This window comes from Pseudomyrmex gracilis, unplaced genomic scaffold (assembly GCF_002006095.1).
Source record: "Pseudomyrmex gracilis isolate BER0280 unplaced genomic scaffold, ASM200609v1 scaffold_10, whole genome shotgun sequence".
In the NCBI taxonomy this organism is placed as follows: domain Eukaryota; kingdom Metazoa; phylum Arthropoda; class Insecta; order Hymenoptera; family Formicidae; genus Pseudomyrmex; species Pseudomyrmex gracilis.
This window is the reverse complement of record NW_018020594.1, coordinates 1269923-1291279: the sequence shown is the minus strand read 5'-3', so window position 1 is coordinate 1291279 and position 21357 is coordinate 1269923. Positions and strand designations below refer to the sequence as shown.

General features: G+C 37.8%; 2 protein-coding genes across 3 annotated transcripts in view; one reads left to right on the top strand and one right to left on the bottom strand.

Moving 5' to 3' along the window:
* Positions 1-6403, top strand: part of LOC109862651 (laccase-like) — a 42566-nt gene extending 36163 nt beyond the window's left edge. Inside the window, exons 2-10 of the mRNA XM_020442760.1 lie at positions 455-821; positions 999-1283; positions 1624-1897; positions 2125-2329; positions 2533-2717; positions 3467-3662; positions 4148-4360; positions 4575-4805; positions 5253-6403. Coding sequence (XP_020298349.1) covers positions 455-821; positions 999-1283; positions 1624-1897; positions 2125-2329; positions 2533-2717; positions 3467-3662; positions 4148-4360; positions 4575-4805; positions 5253-5422 — 2126 coding nt within the window. The 3' untranslated portion in view covers positions 5423-6403. The remainder of the gene's footprint in view (positions 1-454; positions 822-998; positions 1284-1623; positions 1898-2124; positions 2330-2532; positions 2718-3466; positions 3663-4147; positions 4361-4574; positions 4806-5252) is intronic.
* Positions 6404-7798: 1395 nt separating this feature from the next.
* Positions 7799-21357, bottom strand: part of LOC109862514 — a 30962-nt gene continuing 17403 nt past the window's right edge. Inside the window, exons 2-9 of one of the 2 annotated variants that reach the window (XM_020442595.1) lie at positions 17515-17751; positions 15373-15485; positions 14251-14360; positions 14037-14115; positions 13156-13292; positions 12608-12754; positions 11240-11456; positions 7799-10801 (exon numbers count right to left, since the gene is read on the bottom strand). In XM_020442595.1, the coding sequence (XP_020298184.1) occupies positions 10603-10801; positions 11240-11456; positions 12608-12754; positions 13156-13292; positions 14037-14115; positions 14251-14360; positions 15373-15485; positions 17515-17751 (1239 nt within the window). In that variant the 3' untranslated portion in view covers positions 7799-10602. Of the gene's footprint in view, positions 10802-11233; positions 11457-12607; positions 12755-13155; positions 13293-14036; positions 14116-14250; positions 14361-15372; positions 15486-17514; positions 17752-21357 lie in introns of both variants that reach the window. The other variant, XM_020442588.1, reaches the window with a different exon arrangement.

Here is a 21357-nt window from a genome sequence, read left to right as displayed (position 1 = left end):
CTGCTTCTTCTGCGTCGTGTATGCTCGCACGGCTGATCGATGACAGAATAGAAGCAGAAAGAGCGCTCGTAATGATACAGTTACGACACAGCTCGTAACTTACGACGGAGTAATGATACGTGCCACGCGAATCGCATAAAATTCCCAATCAGTAACAAGAAATTTATTAACCATTTTGCAAGCAGGAAATTTATTGTGCCGTAATTACTCCCGAAATATAAGAATTCTAGAGTTTGCTTTTTTATTACTTCCTTTCTAATATTATTCTGAAATTGTATTTTTCAATCGGATTATTTACTCGTGAAAATTATCCTAATTAACAAATTGCTTTGCACGTGTTTACGCATTTGTCAGTTTGCACTGAAAAAATTTCCACATTGTAATCATTTCTCACTCTACTCTTTTTGTTTATAAAATATATTTATTTAAAAATATTGTGTATATTTTATTGCAGATCAAGTCGCGGCGGCATCAGATCAGTCGGTTTCAGCCTCCTTCTGGAATCCCACCATCAAAACCGATATTTTCACTCAGGACGCGACCTATTTCCCCACGGCTCATGGCCTGGTGCAAACTCATCCGGCCAGCAGCGCAACGTTTCGCAGTGGTTTCGGCGGGATCGACAACCTCGGTAGTCGAGGAGTGACAATAAGGCCGCCAAGGACGCGGCCTCTCGATTATAATGAGCGCGCCACCGCAGAATTACGCCGAAATCCATCGCTCTCGTCGCCGGACGAGTGCGCTCGCGCCTGTCGTGAAAATGAACCGCCCAGGATATGCTACTACCACTTTACGCTCGAGTATTACACCGTACTTGGAGCGTAAGTGCATATTGTACGAGATATTTGAAGAGAAATACACGGAATTATTTTTCGTCAATTTTTTTTTTAAATATTTGTAGTGACAGAAAACGGCTGAACATTTTGTGCTATCACATATGTATAGAAATTTTAATGTTTTCCGATTACACGGATTGCAGCTTGCTATAAAATTTTTAGAGCGTGTCAAGTGTGCACACCAAACGCAACCAATTCGATATGGAGCGAATGTCAATGCGTCCTGGCGGACGGAGTGGAGCGAGGTATTCTGACCGCGAACAGAATGGTTCCCGGACCGAGCATACAGGTGTGTCAGGGCGATAAAGTCGTTATCGACGTGGAAAATCACATGGAGGGAATGGAAGTCACTATTCACTGGCACGGCGTTTGGCAGAGAGGGTCTCAGTATTACGATGGCGTACCGTACGTGACGCAGTGTCCCATTCAAGAGGGTAACACGTTCAGGTGAGCACGAGATTGTTGAATTTACTGTCACAAAATTATGCAAAAGAAAACCTACAACATTCTTTTGTATACTAATCAGAAATATATATCGAAATTTTGCCTTAATTTGAGAAAAAGTTTCAAACATTTTGAAAAGTGTGTTTAAAAAAAAACATTTAAAAACTTGTGATATTTCGATGAAACATTTACAATGAGATCTGACTTTATCGGAATATTTTATGAAATTAAAGCTCCATTTTGTGTCGCATTTCGCGTGAATTTCACATCACGATTGATAAATAAAATAAAATGGCTTATACATATATACATATGTGTGTGTGTGTGTGTGATGTAAATCAAGGTATCAGTGGACGGCCGGTAACGAGGGCACTCACTTCTGGCATGCTCACACCGGTCTGCAAAAGATAGACGGTCTCTACGGAAGTATAATAATCCGGCAGCCTCCCAGCAAGGATCCCAATAGCAATCTATATGACTATGATTTAACCACGCACGTGGTACTCATCAGCGACTGGTTCCACGAGAGCGCTAGCGAGCGCTATCCGGGTCGCCTCGCAGTCAACACCGGTCAAGCACCTGAGAGCGCGCTGATCAATGGAAAAGGTCAATTCAGGGTACGTCATCTAGAATATTAATCGATCTTGAACAAAGAGATATTATTCCGAACAAAACAGATACATTTTGAAATCGTACAGAAAAAAGTTTTCAATTCGGAAATTAGATTTTGCTACACAAATCGTAGAAAAAAAAGAAAAAATATGACAAATATACGTTACAATTTTATATTTTCTTTGTGTCTTTCTACATGTCTCGTATTTTTGTTTTTTTGTTTTTTTTTCAGGATCCTAATACCGGTTTCATGACGAATACACCGCTCGAAGTGTTCACGATAACTCCGGGTCGTCGTTACAGATTCCGTTTGATTAATTCGTACGGATCGGTGTGTCCATCGCAAATATCATTCGAAGGCCACACTCTTACACTTATTGCTACGGATGGTGAATCAGTGCGTCCAGTTCAAGTGAACACTATAATATCATTCTCAGGTAAAGTCAAACTATTCGAACTTAAATATATGTTACTTAAATAAACGCGTGGGAGAGTTTAAGATTTTTAAGTAATTAAACAATCATTTTAATTAACTCTTGGATCGATTAAAAATATCATTCTCACAGCTCCGTCAAGCGCAATTATTGTTAATTGACGCGACAAAAAAAATGTCATCTACAATTTAACGTTACTTCAATAGGTGAACGTTACGATTTCGTCATAAATGCCGATCAGCCTGTCGGCGCTTATTGGATCCAACTTCGTTCTCTCGGAGAATGTGGAAATTCACGTGCCCAGCAGCTGGCCATTCTGCGATACGCTCGTGGTCCTTATCAGCCATCTACTGCACCACCTACGTACGACTACGGTCTTCCACAGGGCGTCGTAAGCATATATCTTACCTCCTACCTTATGAATTATTAGGCTTGTTCTCGTAGTATATTTCCTTGCGATCAAATTTTAAGATAAGATAAAATTGTTTTTTATCAAGTCTGCATAAACAATGTTCATGCGGTTTTGAATTCTTGTAAAATTTTACCTCGGCATGTACTGCCATCTGTTCAATTATTTCAGACAGAAAGAAACTTGTGATACACACTTACACACAAAACTCGGAGAGAAGATATAACTTAATAACTATTTAAATAATCGTTTATATACCTTAGTAAAATATAAAACGTCGATTCTATTTTAATATAATTCACATGTAAAATTCAAAAAAGTGAGAGAAAACTTTAAACATTATCTTCAACCGATATAATAGAGATTCTCTTAATCTTCATTAGATATATAAATTATTTTTTTAACTCTTAGAAACATCGCGCTATTTTGAAAAAAGCATTTCTTCTGTTTAATGAAGTTTCTTCTTTGAAATTAAGTTTTTTCTAAAACTATTTAAAAGAAATACTTGAAAAATTGTAGCGTTTAGCAAAAATGAAGAGAGATGACAGGCAATTTTATAATTACAAATAAACAATATCCTTTACACTGTCAATATTACATTTAAAGAGATAAATATATATTGCAAAATCTTTCTTGTGGATTGACAACCTGATTTCTTCTCGAAAAAAGGATTCATTTTGCTATCGTATATCAAAGAAACGTACAAGAACTTTCAAGCGTTTCTTCTTCAGGTACTTAATCCCTTGGATGCCATGTGCAACAGACCGCGCGATGATGCGATTTGCGTGAGTCAATTGAAGAACGCCCGCCCCGTCGATAAGGGTCTTCTGCAGCAACGCCCCGACGTGAAGATCTTCCTGCCGTTCCGCTTCCTGTTTTACAGACCAGAAGAGGTCTTCCAACCGCAGACCTACAATCGCTTCCTCGGTAAGAACGTGCTAATGAGCGTAAATGATCGGTTTAAGTCGCAAAACAAGAAGCGATGTTATGATTGGGTTTAATTTTTGTTCGACGTAGACACGGCATTTCTCGGATTATCCCTAGAAACGTGTGTTTAAAAAGGGATATATGCGAGAGAGTTGTGCGCATCGCCGCATGCAACATCTTCGGCAATTTCTGTAACTACAAGGATTACGCGCTGTACTTCGTGAAGTATACACTTGTTATACAAGTGCCGTTTTTTTTTCTTCCACAAGAGACAATTAGATTTAATAACGCGGAAAATACAAACCGGTTTGTTTTGATCAAAACATATACAAGGTGTTGCAAAATTACCGTCTGTTTTTTTTTTTTTTGAGTGATTTGATGTTTCCGTGAAGATAATTTGATCTCGCGATTTGTTCGCGCAACTTTGAAACTTTGTTCGCGCGAGTATTGACAACATTCTGATTTATTGCGCGACGTGTCCGTAGTTGCACCGACCGGCGACCATGTGATTTCTCTCGTCGACGAGATCTCGTTCACGTTCCCTCCGGCGCCGCCGCTCTCGCAGATCGATGACATCCCTCCCGAACAATTCTGCAACGGTGATAACAGACCGGCTGATTGCGGCGCCAATTGCATGTGCACGCATCAGGTCGACATTCCGTATAATGCGGTTGTCGAGGTGGTTCTCGTAGATGAAGGTATGTCCGCTTTCGCTATGACAGTTATGTTGTCTTTGCGTGTTCTGCGTCAAATAAAACAAAACGCGCAAGCAAAAACTACTGTATATATACTCTTGTGAAAATATTTAATTTAATTAAAAATTTTTCAATACCTTTAATTACTGTTTAATTTTTACACTAACTCTATAAAATTGCATAAACATCGGTTTTAATTCTCTCTCATCCGTTACAGTACAACAGCCCAACCTGTCGCATCCGTTCCACTTGCACGGATATGCGTTTAACGTGGTCGGTATCGGTCGTTCTCCCGACAGGAACGTGAAGAAAATCAATTTGAAGCACGCCCTCGATCTCGACAAGAAAGGTCTCCTTCACAGACAATTCAACCAGCCCCCCGCCAAGGACACCATCGCCGTCCCCAACAACGGTTATGTCATCTTCCGTTTCCGCGCGGATAATCCGGGTAAGTTAACAGTGACAATTGAAAACTTCACGCGCCGCAAGTCTGATGAGATGCAAACTGCTTCCGTTCGCAGCTGCTCTCGTAATTGCGAAAGTTTTGCATGACCAATTTGCATACACCTACCATTCGACTTGCGCTTTGTATTTCAGTTTATATCAATTACTACGTACTTCTGACGACTCAGCATCAATTTTTCATGAACATCTTCAAGTAAAACCAAAATAGAAGCTTGTCTTCCGAAAATCTGTTTAAAAAATAACATTCGAAAGTAAAATTGTCACAGAATTTCAGACAGAATTTTATTTACAAGAAAAAGAAAAGAAATTTTATTTTAATATATAAATAATAATGCATTTTGTAATACATAACAAGATTTATTACGTATTAATTTGTTACGTATCATGAGTGACGACTCAAAACGATAAAATATCGTATCCTTCTTCGTAGGATACTGGCTGTTCCACTGTCACTTCCTGTTCCACATATTGGTCGGCATGAATCTAATCCTACACGTGGGAACACACGCGGACCTGCCGCCGATACCTCCGAACTTCCCGACTTGCGGTGACCACTTGCCGCCCATCACGCCGCCGCTGTCGCTGAACTCGCTCCACTGATGCGTTCCAATGAGCCAACGAGCTCAGAAATCGAGAAACGCTCCAAAGTCTATATACGAATACTTGTAGCATATTCCCTGTAAAGTAGCGCGAGTTTGTAATATTTCGATTTTTTTAAATTCTTTTTTTTTGTTTTTTGTTTTTTTTTTTTTTTGTCAATCACGTAACACACGGCCTCGTCGGCCGTTCTCGAGAACGCGCTCGGCTCGAGACGGCAATCGATCGAGCGAGGAATCCGGCGAATGTCGACCCGTTGCCTTACGAGAGACTCGGCAACGAGAGGGTTGTGGAAGATAGTGAGGTAAGTTAGATGTTAAGGAAACCCGTGAGGCAACGGGTTAACAAAGGACGACGTCCCGCTGGGAATCGCGAAACGACGAATGTTGTCCAAGATGATGATGATGATTATGTTGTGGCTGCAGTTGATGTAATTTATTGTGTTCCAGATGCTTCACCCATCACTGTCATCCCTACTGCGCGTCACCCTTCATTATCCATCCTTACCGAGAAACCCATACGGTGCAGATATTCGCGTTTCATGGTCGTATAACACGGTCTCGTATAACAATTTGTTCTTAAGAAACATATATCGCGAGTTTTTACATTGAATTCACGACCTCAACAACGACCACGAATCTCGAATGTGGCGAGTGAAGCATCTCCATTGTCAGTTGGAAACGTACAAATGTTACTAACGTTTGTAACGCTCTGTAAATAATGTAGAAATAGTCACTATAATTAACGAGACATTAATGTGGGAGTAATGGGATACATAACGTAACGAAGGGGTCGTCGGAAATTTTTTTTTTTCGAACGAACGGTGATTCAAAACGATAGTCCATTATTATATAAGGTAACGCCCTTCTATCAGGCTGGATCTGTACGACTGTAAAATTCGCGAACATTCGAAATTATTTAAAGTTTCGTTATAATTAGACGACTTAAAAAAAATATACGCCTGTGTACATAAAAAATAATGCTTTCTTAATGCAGAAAAGATATATTTATTTAAATTGATATAACAATTGATATAACAAATTTAAATTGCTCTATTAATACGCAGTTTTTTTAAATATTTATTTTTTTCAAGATGTAATTTTTTTATTTAATGGTTTTGCGATATATTTGCGTCAAACGCTTTATTTTTTACTTTATTTTCAGGAGCCACAGAAGATATAAAAACTCGCTAAAAGCGCACGAATGATGCGCTTAATTGCGATGGCACAGATGGCCTCGAATTTCTCTCAACAGATCCAGGCTTCAGAGAGACAGCCTTTTTTATTTAGGGGACAAATTCGCGATGTGCCGCAAATAACTCGCGCATTTCGTTTCTCTGTTCCGTAGTTCCGTCAGCCTACGTTACATTAAATCGATTAAAACAAAAAAACAAAAAAAAAATATCCGAATAAAATCAGCGCGTTAAGTCAAGTCTCACAGTTCAAACATAAAAATGTCGCAAAATTGCAATTGTGCTCTTTTTAGTACATATAAATCATCATCGTATTTTTTTCACAATTACATCAGATTATACACTTTAAAGATATACTTCACTAACATGCTATTTATTTTTTTATTTTTAATGTGCTTTTAACTTTTAAACTCCGCCTGTCTACTAAATTCCATCTGTCAAAAGCACTCAAGTACAGGCTGACATTACCGTTGATATATCACGCTGTTATGCACAGCGCAACAATAGATGTACGTTCACTCATGGTGCCTCCATTTTGTATGGAATATACTATATACGTTTATACACGCAACTCACAATTACCAGTTAAATCATTTGGTCGTCAGAGATACATGGTATATACATACATTAAACACGAGAAATCGAAATCGCCACGCATATACGTGCGTCGTGCCGTTACACTTCTGTAGATAAACTTCTTCTACATATTGCTCGATAACGATGTCGGGATCAATAAAACACGAAACACTCAGTAAAATATAATAGTGAAATTGTCTAATGAACATAAAATTCAACGGCTTAGTGCAAAATTTATGCAAAATATTACATTTCTTAACTAATGTGTGTGTGTGTGCGTATTTTCAAGAGAAGATAATGCGCACACATACACGTATATCAAACCGATTTGTTGCTTTTTTATTAATTTAAAATAATAAAATAATAAAAGATTATTATTCTTAATATAACAACATTTTTATATACAAATTGCATTTTTTGCATCGAGCCGTTGAATATTATTATTATTAAACATTTGCTCTTCTGAGTTGATCGTTTGATTTTTTTTGTTTCGCGATACATCCAATTGCGAAACAGTCTACGACGTTCAACTTCGGAGATCTGTAACACGGTTTATTAAGCCAATTAAGCAGACATGAATAACGATTTTGTGGGATAGCAAAGATACGCTGTTTTTTTTTTTTTTACTACTTTCTCTACATGTATTAAGAATAGTTTACATGAAGAACGTACCTGTCGTTTAATTAATTATAGCACGAGCACGTCGAGTCCTGCGTTTCCTCACGGGGAAATCTGGGATTCAATAGCTCCAAGCGAAAAAATTACGATTTCATCGTCGTTGATCAATCATGACTCATATCATTCGCGAGTGATAAAAATGGTACTACAACTCTAGCTAATTCATCAGACAACAGAGATATTCGCATTATTTTGCGAAATTCTAAATATGAGTTCTTATTGTGAAATCATGTAAAAGTAATATGTGCTTTATTTATATTATTTGAAAATATCAAAAGTAGTCCCCTTTTGATCAACGTTGCATCATTTTCACATTTTCTCATTACATTTTAAATATATCGCAAAGTACGAAAACTTAGCTTTTTGCAGACAGCTAAATAATTCATTCGCGTATAAATAATTCATAAAGCCAACATTTATTTCTTATAAATGTCTATACTTCTCTCTTGGGTCTTGCAAAACTTTTGAAATATATTTGTCGCAAAGAATTTCGCAAAAGTTTTTTGTGTTTTTTACAATTTTTCTTTTTATCGAAAATTGTTTCTGTCACAAGAAGACAAAAAGAGTTTAGCTGCCTGGAATCTTGAAAATCTCTACTTTTACCAAAACTGTAAGACACTTTTGTTTCACACAAAGAAAATTTTATTTTATTATTACTTTCATCGACTCTTCAACCAAGTACATCAATTGTTGTAAATATCGTAACACTGAAGATTTTTCAGTATTTTTGTAGCTAGTATAATGTCGTTTCTCCTCCTTTGTGTAATTATTCATGTAATCACTATAACCAAACTCATACACACATCGGCAGTTACCAATTTATAAGCAGATAAGGAGAGAGTTTTCGTGTTTTTTTTTTTTTTTATAAAGAGAATATTTAAGAGCGAGAGAGCTGCGTTCATGTACGCTGCGTAGGCATATGTAAGTCTACTGCTGCGCGAGCTACTCAGTCGTGTTTTATTCTAAAATGTATTTTTAATAATAAAAATCGTTTTTAAAATACATAATATTTATTATTTTCATTATGGATATATTACCTTGCTTTTTAGCACAGTGCTTTCTTACAACGTTAAGTAACTATGTTTTAGTATTAACTTTAAGTAACTGTGTCCTAGATTTTTTTATGAAAAAACTTTGAGCGCTCTTCTGTGAGAGATAACCTTCAACCATCTACGTATAATGTGAGAGTAATGACTATGTTTCACAAAGATGTGATGACTCCCGTGTAGTCATATTCCGCTCACTTAAGATGAGATGGTAAGTTAGAAGATTGTGAAACGAGAGAGAAAGAGAGAGGAAGAGAAAGAGAGAGAGAGAGAGAGAGAGAGAAAGAGAGAGAGAAGATATTCAAGCATAAAAGACAATATTTCTGAAAAAATGAAATTGCAAAAATAAGAAAATTTCTAATAGAAATTATAGTTATTAACGTTAATGATTGTCATTTGAGAGTGCGCTCTCTTCTCAGGATATACGTGTAATAATATTGTTACAAGAATCACCGCAGAAATTATAATGTTGTGCAATTATATGACTATTACGGCCGTTGACTTTTGAAAAAAAATTAAATCAAATTGCAGGTGACTACGTAGCACTAGTTAATTACGTGATTACAAACATCTGAAATACGTAATGAACAGCAGTTTACTCTGAGAACGTAAACCTGCAAAACACGTTCGTAAAAAATCACGAAGTTTCATTCTTCTAAAGTAAAAGAAACAAAAAGTATTTGTAAAATAAATAAAGTGTGACAAATTGACAAGAAGAAACTGCTAATATTGTTTTGCTATTCGCGCTACGTGTTATTTACTTTAACGTAACAATATTTCTGTACAATATATCTGGAGGTTTCAAAGGAAATTGTTTGTCGACGGAAATAAAAAAAAAAGAACACACGTACGTTTTTTTAGATTAATGGTTTTATGTACAAAAAGCATTTTTAACTAATATATATCTTAAGATCAATATTGCGCAAGTTTTTGTAAATGCTAGTGCTTATGCTTATGACTATTATATTATGATACATACGCAGTCTAACACGAAACTGTTTTTCACGAATGATAACACTACGTATAAAAAAATACCGATATGTAGATGCATAGTGTTTTATGTATGCGCGCATGCTTATTATTCGTAAACAATTTTATCTTAACAACATACATACTTGGTCCGCATTTTTCGAATCACGTTGCTGTACGGTTACTGTTATTGTCGATAATTAACAAGTGCAGAAAGAAGAAAAATCTTTCAAAGGAAGTTTGCTGTGTGAGAAACACGGTGAAACGCACGTAATTACTCTTGACGTTACGCAAATTTTATTTTCTCGCGAGGAAAATTTCAAATATTTGTCATCAGAATATAAAATAGCACTAAAACTAAAAATCGAATATTATTTAACATTTCCTTGAAATATATTGCGCACCCCGTATTTCTCAATCATTTGTATTCATCGCAACGTGCGTGGCGAGCGCCAATAATCAATCATCGATCGATTCGATCGTAAATAACAGAATCTCTGAAATAATGCGATCAAGGAAATGTTAATACATCGAATCGTCGATATTACACAATGCTCTCTAACATTACACTTTGATTTTAGGATTGAACCGGCGAGTTTGAGTCGAGTGACTGTGTCGTGCGAAGATAATGCCTTACAAAAAAAAAAAATTTTAATAAAGAAGTAACGTTAACGAAGAGACAATAGAGTTCTAGTTTTTGATAAACGAAGCTAACGGGAACGTTACTTCCCGGAATAGTGTGAACCGATGTTTGACGGCGGTCCTCTGTGATGATGATGATGCTTCTGTCCCGGACCGGAATATCTGCTTCCTGGTCGGGAGTGCACTATCGCGTAGTGATCGCTATTCGTCGATATCGACCTCGTGGAATTCATGGTAGATCCCCCGGAGGCGTAGCCCTGCTTTCCGTTTAACGAATACCTGAACACAGAAGAAAGATCTCGTTCAAGACACGCCATCGCATGCGTCATGATATGCAATCCGCGATATTAATTGTGACCATCATCGTGACTCTGCCTGTGTTTAAATACGGCTTCACTTTAGAAAGTCAGAGAGAAAGAGAGAGCGAACACTTTGATAGTGAGATAGTAGTCTTCTCTAGCGTGATCTCAAATCGTCGAACAAAGTTATGAAGAAAAAGTATATATAACAATTATACCGCATTGCATTTAATCTGACAGCGATACATTAGCTTATCAATGATCGATCCGAGTCGTACGGATCGAAAGTTGAAGTCGTACGTTGAATCGAGCGCGGTTAATACACGCGTAATCATATATTATTGACGCAATTAATAGAGAAGCTTTGTCGGCGAGTCACGCGATTCGGTTTAAAGTTGTTATTAAGTCAAACCTCGACCCGTATTGAGAACCGTGCCAGCTGCGGTACGGATCATAATCCTCGATGATCGACGGTTCCTTCTCGATGATGTCGGTACGGGTGCAGCTGCAGGTCATCGCCGAACACAGGAATATGTTGATAATGAGCATGATGAGGAATAATATTCCGAGAGCCACCGCCAACCACAGCAGCCACAGCGGATGCACGCCGCCGTCGTCGTACAATGTTTGTACAACTGCAAATGAAGAAACGACAAATGTAGTTCTCACATTGCGGTAATACTTGTTGCGTTATATAACAGCAAGAACTTTACGTATTTTGTAATGTAATGTTTTATCGTGTCTAACCAATTGGGTTACATTAAACAACATAGTTTAATAAAAGAAAATTTAAAAAGTGCTTTGCCAAAGTTAGAAAAAATAATTAAAAGCCTGAAATACAAATTAATAATTTAAGTATTTTTCAATAATAAGTATTAATATAAGTATTCAATATATAATAAGTATTAATATAAGTTTAAATATTTTTTAAATAATAGATTTTTGGTTATTGATCAGATTATTCTACTTTTAAAGTAGTAATAATCTTATTGATGAAAAAAAATTAGAAATTTTTTATTTTCTTTGGAATCTCTTTAGAAAAGTAATAACAAAGTAATAAAGTAAAAGTAATAATATAAATGTGTTTTGCTTCATCAAATTGCAGTAACTGATTTTACAATTTAATTTTGCAAACATATTTTGCTGACGGCACCAGTCGTAAAATAGTATTGAAAATTATAATGCGGGACTGCGTGCTAGGTACTAGGTGAAAAAAAATCTAACTGAAGCATCAAATGTGATAAGCGAAATAAGATCACTTATGTCAATCTGCGTGAGTACACGGCATAATTTGATGACAGGTACTGGATAGATTGCGTGTCAAAGAGACATCCAAATGCAGGTCAGAATGACGTGAAGAGAGACGTGCGCGAGGAAGACGTAAATGAGACGGGGAAGAGCAATAAGGGAAGAAAAGATAAGCCCGCACGCATTTACGACATGAATGCAAATTTTTTATGTTAAAATATCAAACAAGATCGCGACGCGAGCTTCTTCGGATGTAACATATTCATTTATTTTTTATTAATCTCTTTATTACAGATTATTAATTCTCTCGGCTATAATTAGGGTTTTGATTAAAAAAGAGCGAGAGTTTTTGACGCGCTTTAATGATTCTATTTGTACGTTTTTTTTAAACAAAGATAAACGAAAATTTGACAGAAAAAGAAAGAGAGAACATTTTTCTATTTACTGAGAACAATATTTTGTTTACTTTTTCTAACACGTGAAAAATTATAAAAAAAACTCTGTAGAACTAATCAGAATTAATTCGAGGATAACTTACCTCGTTTCTCGCCTGGTTGGAGAACAAAAACGCTCGTTCCAGCAAGCAGCACTCCTTCTTCGCTACTAACACTTTGTCCGTTAGTGGAAGAGCCACCCTTTATCAGTTCCTCTTTATCTCCTTCGCATACAGGAATACCGCAGCTTCCTAAACATGTGCACATTTTGCTTCATTATTATAATTACTCGTAACAAAGAAAACCTTTGTTTCAACGCGATCGAATTTTCTTATACATTGTTGGTCGAGAGACGTGATTTGAAAATTTATCGCGCGTTTCGTGAAAAAAAATAAAATGTAAAAATTCGAAAGCAGACTAAATATTAACATTTTAAGTATTATTGAAAAGTTAATTGCTAGGTTTTTTTTTTTATTGTGAAAAGATTGTAATGTTTAGTATTCGGGGCGTGAAAATAAATCCCTTCCCTCTCGTAAAACAAACGGGAAATTTATCGCAACGCAACAACGAGCTGTAAAAGCGGAACTGTCACTTTATAACCTACATTTAGTGACGAGATGCTAATGGGAAATCATTCAACGGATCAGTTTACCTCTACACACGGCGATGTCGCATTGGAAATGCACCTCTGAACTGTCAGGAAACCGGAACATGGAGAACAATGTGGCATCCGCTATACCGGTGCTTCGATCGTACACGAATTTCGTCATTCGAACTTTCACAGGACATCTTTGTGATTAAAAAACAAAACAGAGAAAGAGAATAACAATTATTAACCAAGATTAAATTATTTCGATTGATTAAAACAACGCTACGATGTTTAATGTTTGCAAATGCGCATCGGTCTGTTGATCCTAACAATTACAATATAGTTGAGACCAATTTAAACTTCTCTTGACTCAACCTCTTGCTATTTGCAAAAGTTGTAAAGTTGCTTTGAGACAAAAGAGAAAACTTATAAAGAGTAAACGAAAAAGCTCGAGTTTTGCGCAGCTAAGATCTCGGTTTCAAGTTTTAATGAAAATACTCCGTTCGTTAAGATCGAGACGAGACAAACGGTTTGTCTCATGTAAGATTTTTATCTCATCCAATGACGAGAAATTCATTAATTATATTACACAAAAAATAACGAAAACGTAATAATTATATCGTTCTGTACATAATGTACTTATTTGCACAGGTCGCAGAATAATCCTATATGTAAACGTCGATATATAACTAATATAATAAATATCAATATATATATGAATACATATATTATTAATAATATATATTATATATATTATATTAATAAATAATTTATACATATTAATATAATTAACGCATTAGTATAATTAAAAAATTTCTTGTCATCAGACAATGTCACTTAATTATAAAACTATACTCGTCTGAGTTAACGCACAAAATTTTGAGTGACACATTTAAAGTTTAAAGTTTTGACGCAAAAAATATACTTATGTATCACGCGCTTACCCTTTGTCGTCGATGAGCTGCACGCTGGAGTTGAGTTTGTTGAACGCGAAGCAATTTTTCACCCGAATCCCGTACATTCCTACAAATTATAAACGTTCCACGAAACAATGCGTCGAGCGAAAGATCTCACAAAGAAGTAGAAGAAGTCTAACGGAGTCTTTGCATCGACTGAGCGTAAAGGCAAACGACGAAATGGAGGGTATAAAATACGAACCGTCTGGGCGTGAAATCTCAGCGCGCAGAGTGTAGTTGTGACCGTATATAGCTTCTTGCACTCTGACACCTCCGTCCAAGAGGCGCAACGAGACCAGCGAAGTTTCATTTCTATGCAAAAAGCGTCGTATTGTGAAAACAGAAATTTCCTCGTGTGTGAGTCTCGCAATACATTTTATTATTATTAGAATCGTCGTGATGACGCAAGCTTAATCGAAGCTGCGATCGGAGTGAACGAGCGCGAAGAAAACGTGTCAATCGATGTGTCAGGACATTATTGCGCGTAAGAAAAAAAATCGCGAACAGGTCAGCATGCTTGAACTGTTAAATCGCTTGATCGAGTACAGAATTTATTCGGAAAGTACGTACGTGTGTAACGTTATTCCGACAAGGAATGTAATTATCATTTGCGTCGTATCATCGAACGTCAGTTGCATACCAATCGTCTGTTCGCATTTTTGTGTCACGAAATGAGAAAATGATTTACGGTACACATCGCGGTCGAGGCGTTACGCCGCATGTTAATTGCCAATGCGTTGCTCCGTTTATCTAATTTCTCGACACAATTTCCTGGATCTAATTGAATCCTATTATTGTCCGCGCAGATTGTCGAATAATCTAAATACCGTGTTAAGTTGTAACGAGCAATTTAATTTATCTCTAAAAATAGCAATATACTGGTATCCGCACGCACGCAAGAAAATATATTTAATTGCGCCTGAACGGACGGTATTCGATGTCGATCGAGCAAGATATTGACACCTCAATAAATTCAATTATCTCCTCGGGCAATCAGCGCGTCGTGAAAGCGGAAACACACACTTAGTTGAAATACACTATCGAATGGCAAATATCAGCCGACCGATTAGAAAATTCACGTCTGCTAATGACCGATTAGGAATCACGGAAATGATATTTCCCGTTTAGATAATGTTTGAGCTTCGCGCGTGTCAATTCGCTTGCCGCGACGCGAGTTACGTCTATCTCTCCGTCGTTTGGCAGAATCCGCTGGTTATTTATGAAGGTGCTGTGAATATTATCGATCTAAACGCGCCCATTAGTATGCATTACGCTGTCATTTTGGCAAATTGACATAAATTATAGGAATATCATTAATTCTTACTTGGCATTTTTAAAGCCCGCCTTTCCGCACGTAATGACATAAAACTTGTCATCCGCCAGCTCCAGAGTCTTGTGTATCCTAACAGCGATAGGAATGGAACGTTCTTCCGTGTGCTGCAACACATCATCAAAAAATCTCGCTGGCTTAGAGTACAAAGAGATGAATAGAATGTCACGAATTGAAACTTGACGAGCCGCTATGTTCTTTTTTTTTTTTTTATACAAGCACAACACAGGAACGCGCTACGCGCACGCTATTATTATTTTTATTTTAACGTGTTGGTCAGTGAACACAACCGCAATGACAGCTAGTATATACGTCTTACAAACCATATAATACACATATGAGAAATATCAGAAAAAAACGCATAAAAGTCAAACTCAAAAAATAGTGAGAGGGAGGAGTGGAAAAACAACACGTGACTAAAGTCAGGGAAAAGGGTAAAAAAGAGAATATTATATATATTATATGTAATATTCTATATCTATATATAATACACACACATACGCAAATATGTATATATATATATACCGTAATCACGTGACCGAAGTCAGTAACACCGCCGCGGTAGCGCGGCCGAGGTCAGTGACTTCACCGCAGTCGCGCGACCGAGGTCATTGACCTCGCCGTGGTCGCGCGGCCGAGGTCAGTGACCCCGCCGTGGTCGCGCGGCCGAGGTCAGTGACCCCGCCAAGGCCGCGCGGCTGAGGTCAGTGACATTACTCTGTAATATGTATATAATACATATAATACAATATAAAGTATAATATTATAAATATATAATAAATTATATGTATAATATGTATTATTTAATGTTATATATAATATAAATTACAGTTACGTTATTTTCACGTGTTGTTTTTCTACTCTTTCCTGTCACGTGATTTTAGTTACGTTTTTAATTTTCTCTACATATACGACGAACTCTGTCTCAAAATCGCTTTTATTATTTACTCTCTCGATCTTACCGATTCGATTCGACTCGATCAAGCAACCAACCAATCGGCAACGCGGAAAAGAGGCAACAATAGGTGCGATATATTTGACTCCAAACGCGCACTTCTTGGTACACATGCCTTTTTTAATATAGGATTTAATATAGGAGAAGATGTAAGATATCTTGTTTTTTTTTTTTTTTTTTTTTTACGTAAGATTTCGTTTTATAAATAGAAAGACGTGAGAAATTTAATTTATGAGAATTCTTGCAGTAGCGTAATTATGCGTGTACAGACGCAATTGTACTGAGAAATCTTTAAGTCTCTGGCGGCCTTAGAGAAGGTTGTACTTGCAAAGCAAAATTCCTCGACGGAAAGGGAAACGGATTCAAATGCAAATCGTACAATAATTTCCATGTATGATGAATTCTCACGTTTATTCCGTACAGAACACGTCTCCGCGGCGGCCGAGGAGAATGTAAATTAGTTGACTTTTTGAAAAAAAAAAACTAATTTTCCAGAACTTCCTTCGCGTAAATCACCGCGAATACTAATTTCTCCAAATGTCCGCGCACGTACGCGAAACGTTGCGAGACGTTGCGTCCCGAAGCAGCAGGAATGTCATTTTGTCTACAAACACGATACTCGTGTGTAATGAGTTGCACTATTTTCTACTCGAACAACCATCAATTTTATGTGATGTGTTCTTAAGTCTTACACTTTTACACTTGTCATAGAACAAGTAGGTTGTCACGTAGGTACTAATTAGCCACACAGATTCTATATTTTACTTGGCGATGAATGACAACCAATTCTACGTCGCTCAATCCTTATGTCAAAGCGTAATATCGGTCTCAGGATATACCGTGACTGGCAACAACGATCATAAAAAGTTCTTTTTATGAGTGCTGATTACAGGTATCATCAGAAAGAGAAAGAAACGAGAGGCGCAAAAAAAAACCAGAAGAATATGAATTTAAATTTAGCTAGTAATTTTTTTTTTTTTTTTTTTTAATTTCTCTCAAGTTGTTCAATATTTGTTTGAAAACGCTTTTTTCTCTTTAGTTTTTTTTCACAACTAAACGTTTGAAATATTCCTTGCTTAATTCTCGACTCGAGGTCAAGAAACCCAAGACGCTGCTACTTCTTGCTACGCGATTCCGCTGCCCTTGAAGCATCGCGATTTCCATAATCACAGAAGACTCACGTTGTTCACAAGGACTCCGCAGTACTCCGGACTATCCTGCGCCGCGAACAGATTGATGCCCAGGGTGGCGTGCGTGCTGCCATTGCCCGACACCATGCACTGTGGGGTCCGATGATCCCGCGCGTGTACCGCGCCCACGAAACTCTGGTTGAGGTTGACGCGGATCGTCATGTAGCCGCCCTTGCACGTCGCCGTCACCGTCGGCTGGAACTCTGTGTCTAATAATTGTCCGGCGACCTGCAATCAGACATGAACGGGAATAAGAAACTTCGGTGAGCACCGAACGGCGTCAATTATCGCATTCTAGAGCAACCTCGTCACGGCCACTCGGTGGAATTTCCTCGACGCGTCATCTCACGCGTTAACGATCTCTCGCGCTCGAGAATCTTTGAGAAGAGAAGGGAAAACGCTCTCTTTCTGCCTTCGTAAATATTTAAATCAGGGTCAGGTTGCGCCAACAACTGTCAGTTAAACTGACTCGGCGACTGTCTGTCTCGTTCCAGATCATCGGTCGTTAACTATAATAAACGCCGATTCGAAAAACGACGATCTCGGAGTCTTAATGTGTCAAGCTGAGCATAAAAATATATCGCGCCGACGGACAGTCTCGAGCGAGACCGTATACTATACACTTACAGTGCGCAAAGACTTTCAGGACTTGTTGGAATTTGCCCGTTGGAATTTTTACTGTCGAGAAATTCCATTTGCAACGCGACATTTAGTCCCGGGGTCTCTTAACTCTCGCCTGTTTTTGCAAAAGTCGCGAGAATTTTCCCTTTACCGCGGGACACGTAGTGGTATCGACCGCGAAACAAGACAAGTATATATATATATATATATATATATATATATATATATATATATCTGGATTCTTTGTAACGCGCCGGGGCGCGTAGATACGATATTTTCGTGATATCGGACTGTACAAGACTCGGAGCGATCTCCACCCCCGTCACTATCCCGCTAAGGAGCACTCGACGAACGCAGGCCAATGATATTTCCTCCAGGCCGGATCACGGACTTAATGTACGAGTAAACTTGGACCGGTCTGGGCGGTAGCTATCGGCCCACGCTAACTTTCAATTTCATGCGGTCGGACCGCTTCGTGACGCGAACAACGCGTTTGTGCCGTCAGGAACGCGCGATGAGACGCGTATCCATGACACGGTCTTGATATTAATCTCGAATTGATATGCATCCCCGACTGAATCTGAATACGACTCCTGTGGCGCAACGAAAGTGACGACAGCGTATTGCTATCTCGTCGTTATTTTTACACGCGTATAATTAGAAGCAAGACGTGTTTGTAGGTTGTATCTCACGCGATATTTCCAAATTATTGAACAACGATAATATAACAAAAATATTTGACGTTAAGTTTGAAATCAAAACACATTTGTTGTTTAACAAATTAAACTTCTTTCACAGATAATTATAAAACAGATTGTTATTAAGTTATCAAAAGTATTTTTTATTACATAAATAATAAAAGTACATGCAATATTCATTCATTTTTTAAATGTGTCGAAAAAAAACTTCGTAGCATTAACATTTTCTGTTTTAAAATTAACATATTATTCTATTTCTCGCGATTACGTAACATCAAAATGATATAAATTTAATTTTAGTGCCTCTGGCAACGAACCGAAATTTGCTAGGCGAAGGTTCGCACGTAGCCGCGTCGAATAAGGACTCGTGACGAGTCCCTAAATGCTCCGACGTTATTCGAGGAAGAAGAATCTCTCGCAGCAGTCGTTAGTGTTTCGTTCGTGGTCTTTCGAGCGCTGCTCGGCCGAAGAAGAAAGGCGGCTCTGCGGTCCTCGATTAGTGGCGGATGCTTTGTCTACGTGTGCGATGACAGGTATACGATAGCGGGGAGGATCGTGGTCGCCGTTGGGCAAGGCCTTGCCAGAGCCATATCCCGTGGCGGTCGCACAACGTATGACATTATGCGCGTATAATTTAATAGCGTTCGTTGTTACACTCGATCGGCGCTCGTTCGTCTCTGGGAGAAAATTGTACGACTGTTATGCGATGTCTTGAAGTGCGCGTGGCGGGTTTCCGTAAAGAAATATCTTTCAACTCATGTTTTAATATCATGTGTAAGTCATATCACCATGCGCGCACGGAAAGCCAGTACAGCCGTAGCGAATGGACGACACCGATACACCGCGCGCGCGCGATACCGATCAGATTATTGTACAAGATATGTATCTTCCTATATCTACGTATAGTAAGTGTTACTTATACGTAATATCTTGGCTATTATTTTACTTCTCTCGATAATTTGCACAGAATTTATGTCATCTCTAATCTTAATTTTACTTAATTTAAAATCTCAAACCTCTCTCTCAATTTTATTCAAAGCAATTCATTTCTACTTTAGAAAACAGTAATTTAGATGCATAATTAACCCTAATCCTGTCAATCTCTGACATTGGTGTTCGAGCGATTCTTGAAGATGAGATATTTATTAATTATTTAGTAGAAAAATTTTCAAAAACTAAAAAAAGATATCAAAAAACTAATGTCATTTCCTTAATATAGAATAAACTCCCATGAAGTTTTACGGTTTGCAACGTTTCAACCAATAAAAAAATCGCGTCAGACATAAATGTTCAGGGTTTACAGTATACGTACTTAAAAAACACTTACAGGATTAGATTAAAAATCATTTGTTTTTCAATGTTAAATAATAAGTGGGAAAATATAGTGTACGTAGAATATGTGTACAGTATAAATGGTTAGGTATACAATAAAGGGTTACTCTTTTTAAGCACATCTTCATTTTGTAGGTGAGTTTGTAAATTTGCTTATCTTCTCGAATGTCGCTGTTGTTCAACTCGTAAGGTAACATTGCAGAACGCAACAAGGTATTCAAAATAAAATCTGAATCCGATATTCGCATTAATATTAACACTCTAACGCGCCTCGAAAGCAGCAACACCGTGCGCTCAAAAAACACTCGCAACCCGTTCGCGGAAATAAAATTAAATGTCGCGCAATTTGCTATTGTGCGACATTTAATTGGGGAAACGTATGCGCGCGAGGACTTCCCGCAGTATTATCCGTATTACAGACGATAAACATTTGCTCAACGGGGAATAAATAATTTAATGCAATAATGTGCATTATGCACGGTTACATAAAGTTTAGAGTCGGTGTAGCGGCGCGCCACGTTCGGCACGGAAACATCAGTTCCGCCTGTTAAACTGGACTCTTATCCTTCTCCATCTGAAGGATATTCCATTATAAATATCACGTGCGCGCGCCAATTATTATTCGTTCAACGGCCAAACAGCTCAGCTCGGACGCAACCTTCGCGTTGTTCAACCTCCGTCCATGCCGGGTCTTTTCTTTCATAAAAAATGCGAAGCGTGAATGTAACAGACTTGAATTAACATACAAGATGACATCACGTAAACGCAACTCAAACAATAGTCGATTGGTACATTAGTTGCTCATACCACGAAGTCGATCGGATAAAACGAAACGCACATGCCGATTTCGCTCGAACGTGATCTGACAAAAATTGCTGGGTATGTAGAAATGTCGCATATGCCAGTGGTTCTCAGTCTCTCGATTAAACTTGCGCTTTAAGGTCTTACAATACTCTTGGAAGTGTTATACAAAGTGTTTTAATACGCGACAATTTGTACAGCAAACTTTTGAACAAAACCATTTGCGAGGAGAACTGAATAAGTGCCGACGCGCACAAAGAAAAATAAAAGGACTTTGATTTATGAGTTATCGCCGGCGTTGCGTACGTGTATATAACCGCGCTTTTAAGATACATCCAACGACACCGTGGCAGCCGATCGCGATAAGTGTGGTTATACAACG